Raw genomic sequence first — 2,799 nt, 5'->3', positions numbered from 1 at the left:
AAGGTCTGTTTAACTAAAGTCCTTCAAACCGACAAACAGTCCTCGTCCCAACTACGAGAAAATAGGAGAAATCTATTTTTCTCACCAACGACGCTTCCTCTTCTCGAACTTTCTCTTAAGGGCGGCTAGCACCCTTCCCTAACCACCAACATGGAAATTGACCAATTAACAGTAACGCCAATTTCCCTCACTTTCCGAATGAAGGCTTTTCTCCACGAATCCGATGATTTCGTGCCCTTGGGCACACCCATCATAGTTTTCCTCGACAGCGTTACCGTGATGGAGAACCACTCTCCGGTACGATCTCAAAGACGATTCAAGTAACTCTCAGATACGTAGTGATTGCCTCGTGCATTAATATTGAGTACAACTTAGACGCTGAGGAAAAGTAGAGTCCGTCATCCCCTTGACCGCGGATTCGTTAGTGAGCCTAGGATCATTGTCATTAGCTTCTCGAGTACCTAATTATCCGATTACTTGTCCAATTCCATCATAGTCATATTTGCACTAGTAAATATCTCCTTTATTGCATAATGATCACGTCTAGCGCCAATAGGGATTCGTTTCACGCCCTCAACCCTAACTCAAATGTTAACGCCGACCCGACATACATATATATAAATTTTTGTAACTTATATTGTAAACACTAGAATGTAAAGACATAAATTATTGGCAGGGAAAATGAGTTATCTGGTCATCATACTTACCCTCATCAAAATAGTATATGGCCTGATAGGATACGACTGCAATGGCAATCACCTCAACGTTACCACTCTCTTTAAACTCCATCGGGGACTGCAGCATACAGCCTGTGATAACAGAAAACCAAGACACTTATATCCAACTACTGCAACTATCGGAATTCGAATTTACCAGCGTGAGGCAATGCAAGGTACAAATAACACGAATTATATATTATTGTGGCATGCACTCCCACACTTCGGCAGTGCACAACGGATTCGCCGAATACCTCCACGAAACAACCGCTCAACAATGTGCTAGGATGCACCTAGATGGCACGTTTTCACTCGGACCACAAAATCTTATAGTAGGCTTAAAGGATAACGCAACGGAAACGAGGTCACTTGTCCTAGCCGGCAAATTAACAAACGACGGCAACTGCCAAGGAACACAGTACGTAGACCCATACGGAAGCTGGGAAGGTGTTGTCGTACAAGCCACAGTAAGGAAAAGTTTAAGATCAGGAGTACGAATTGAAGCGAATAAAATTTTATTGAAATCAGGAACGGTATGTACCTTCAGCGAAGGAAATTGTCTAGACGCCGAGGACGGGTACACTTATTGGCAACCACAACCGCCCTCACCATGCAAATTTGATCAGTACGATGTACTATATGAAGGAATTGCCACAAGGATTCAAGAAATAAAAACTAACAGGGAACTAGCACAACCAGTCTACGCATTAACAACACAAGAAGTAACCTTTGCATTGACTAAAACCGGAGAACAACCCCTATGCGGATACACTTTACTATCCACAGAGCACCCTAAATTGTTCCTATTGGAGACAACAAAAGGAAATACGTTCATATCCAAACGAAAGACAGCAGTCGAAAATTTGGATATATTCACATACGTTAATTCTAAATTCGTTTATGTAGAGAAGCACATTAAAAGACAAATGACGGCACTATACCATGATGTATTGACACAAAGATGCACCAGTGAAAAGAAAGTAATAGAAAACGCTTTAAGTTTAGCAACCCTTCTGCCCGACGAATTCGCTTATACAATAACCAAAACCCCAGGACATATGGCCTTGATCGCAGGAGAAGCAGTCCATATAGTCAAATGTGTTCCAGTGCAGGTAAAAATACGACACACGACGGAATGCTATTCGGAACTACCTGTTTGGCAAGGAAATCGCACCGCATTTTTAACACCGAAAACACACATTCTAACTCAACATGGAAATCATAGAGAATGTAGTGCAGTACTACCCACACTATACAACATTGACGGACTCTGGCACAAGTTCGTACCAAAACCGATGGAGGCAATTGCACCACAAGAACTCCGTCCAGACACACGCCAAACATGGCAATATTCAGCACCATCATCACTGGCCACAAGCGGAATATATACCCAAAGGGACCTGGATACACTACGAGACCACGTCATGTTCCCAGCTGAGAAAACAGCAATATTAAACACACTGGCCAGAGGAGCAACATGAAAAGTAATCGTCCCTGGAACGGTAAATATCTTGGGAATCATGGATGAAAACGCACTAACGACACTAGCAAAGAATACTGCATCGAAATTATGGACTGGTTTTATGGAATTCGGAACGGTCAGCGCAGCAATACTTGGAATCTTCATAATACTGAAAATGATGAAAACAATAGTTGACATAGTTATACATGGATATCAATTACGCGAAACTTACGGATGCGGACTCGCATTACTCGGAGCAATATGGGGCTCAGTCACTCACCTGCTATTGTACATCAAGGGAAAACGCAACGTCGAAAATCAAACACAACCACAAGGAATATCAATTACATATAACGATACAATATACCAACAACCAACACCCACTACGTCCGCTCTAAATGAGCTAAAGGACACAATCAGTCAAATTTCCTCCGGAAATTTGAACTCCAAGAGGGGGGGTGTCACGTCCCACGCTCCGCACGTGCCGGAACGAAAACATAGATAACCGCAATACACTAACAACGCAGGTGTCAACTTGTATACCTCGAAACAAACTCACAGTGCAATAAAAATGGAAATTCTTTAATAAAATTTATTAAACATAAGTTAATTATTCATATA

At 42.0% G+C, this 2,799-nt stretch overlaps 1 protein-coding gene across 1 annotated transcript; it reads left to right on the top strand.

The window, feature by feature from the left end:
- Nucleotides 1-703: 703 nt before the first annotated feature.
- LOC126926425 (uncharacterized) lies at nt 704-2,197 on the top strand. The gene has a single exon (XM_050742732.1). The coding sequence runs from the start codon at nt 749-751 to the stop codon at nt 2,195-2,197; it is 1,449 nt and encodes a 482-aa protein (XP_050598689.1). The 5' UTR covers nt 704-748.
- Nucleotides 2,198-2,799: the final 602 nt, after the last annotated feature.

This window comes from Bombus affinis, chromosome 18 (assembly GCF_024516045.1).
Source record: "Bombus affinis isolate iyBomAffi1 chromosome 18, iyBomAffi1.2, whole genome shotgun sequence".
Taxonomy (NCBI): Eukaryota; Metazoa; Arthropoda; class Insecta; order Hymenoptera; family Apidae; genus Bombus; species Bombus affinis.
Note: the sequence above shows the minus strand (reverse complement) of the source record. Positions and strands in the feature narration are given on the sequence as shown.

Excerpts from the sequence above, each read along its gene's own strand:
- LOC126926425 (XM_050742732.1), top strand. The coding sequence starts at position 749 with ATGGCAATCACCTCAACGTTACCACTCTCTTTAAACTCCATCGGGGAC.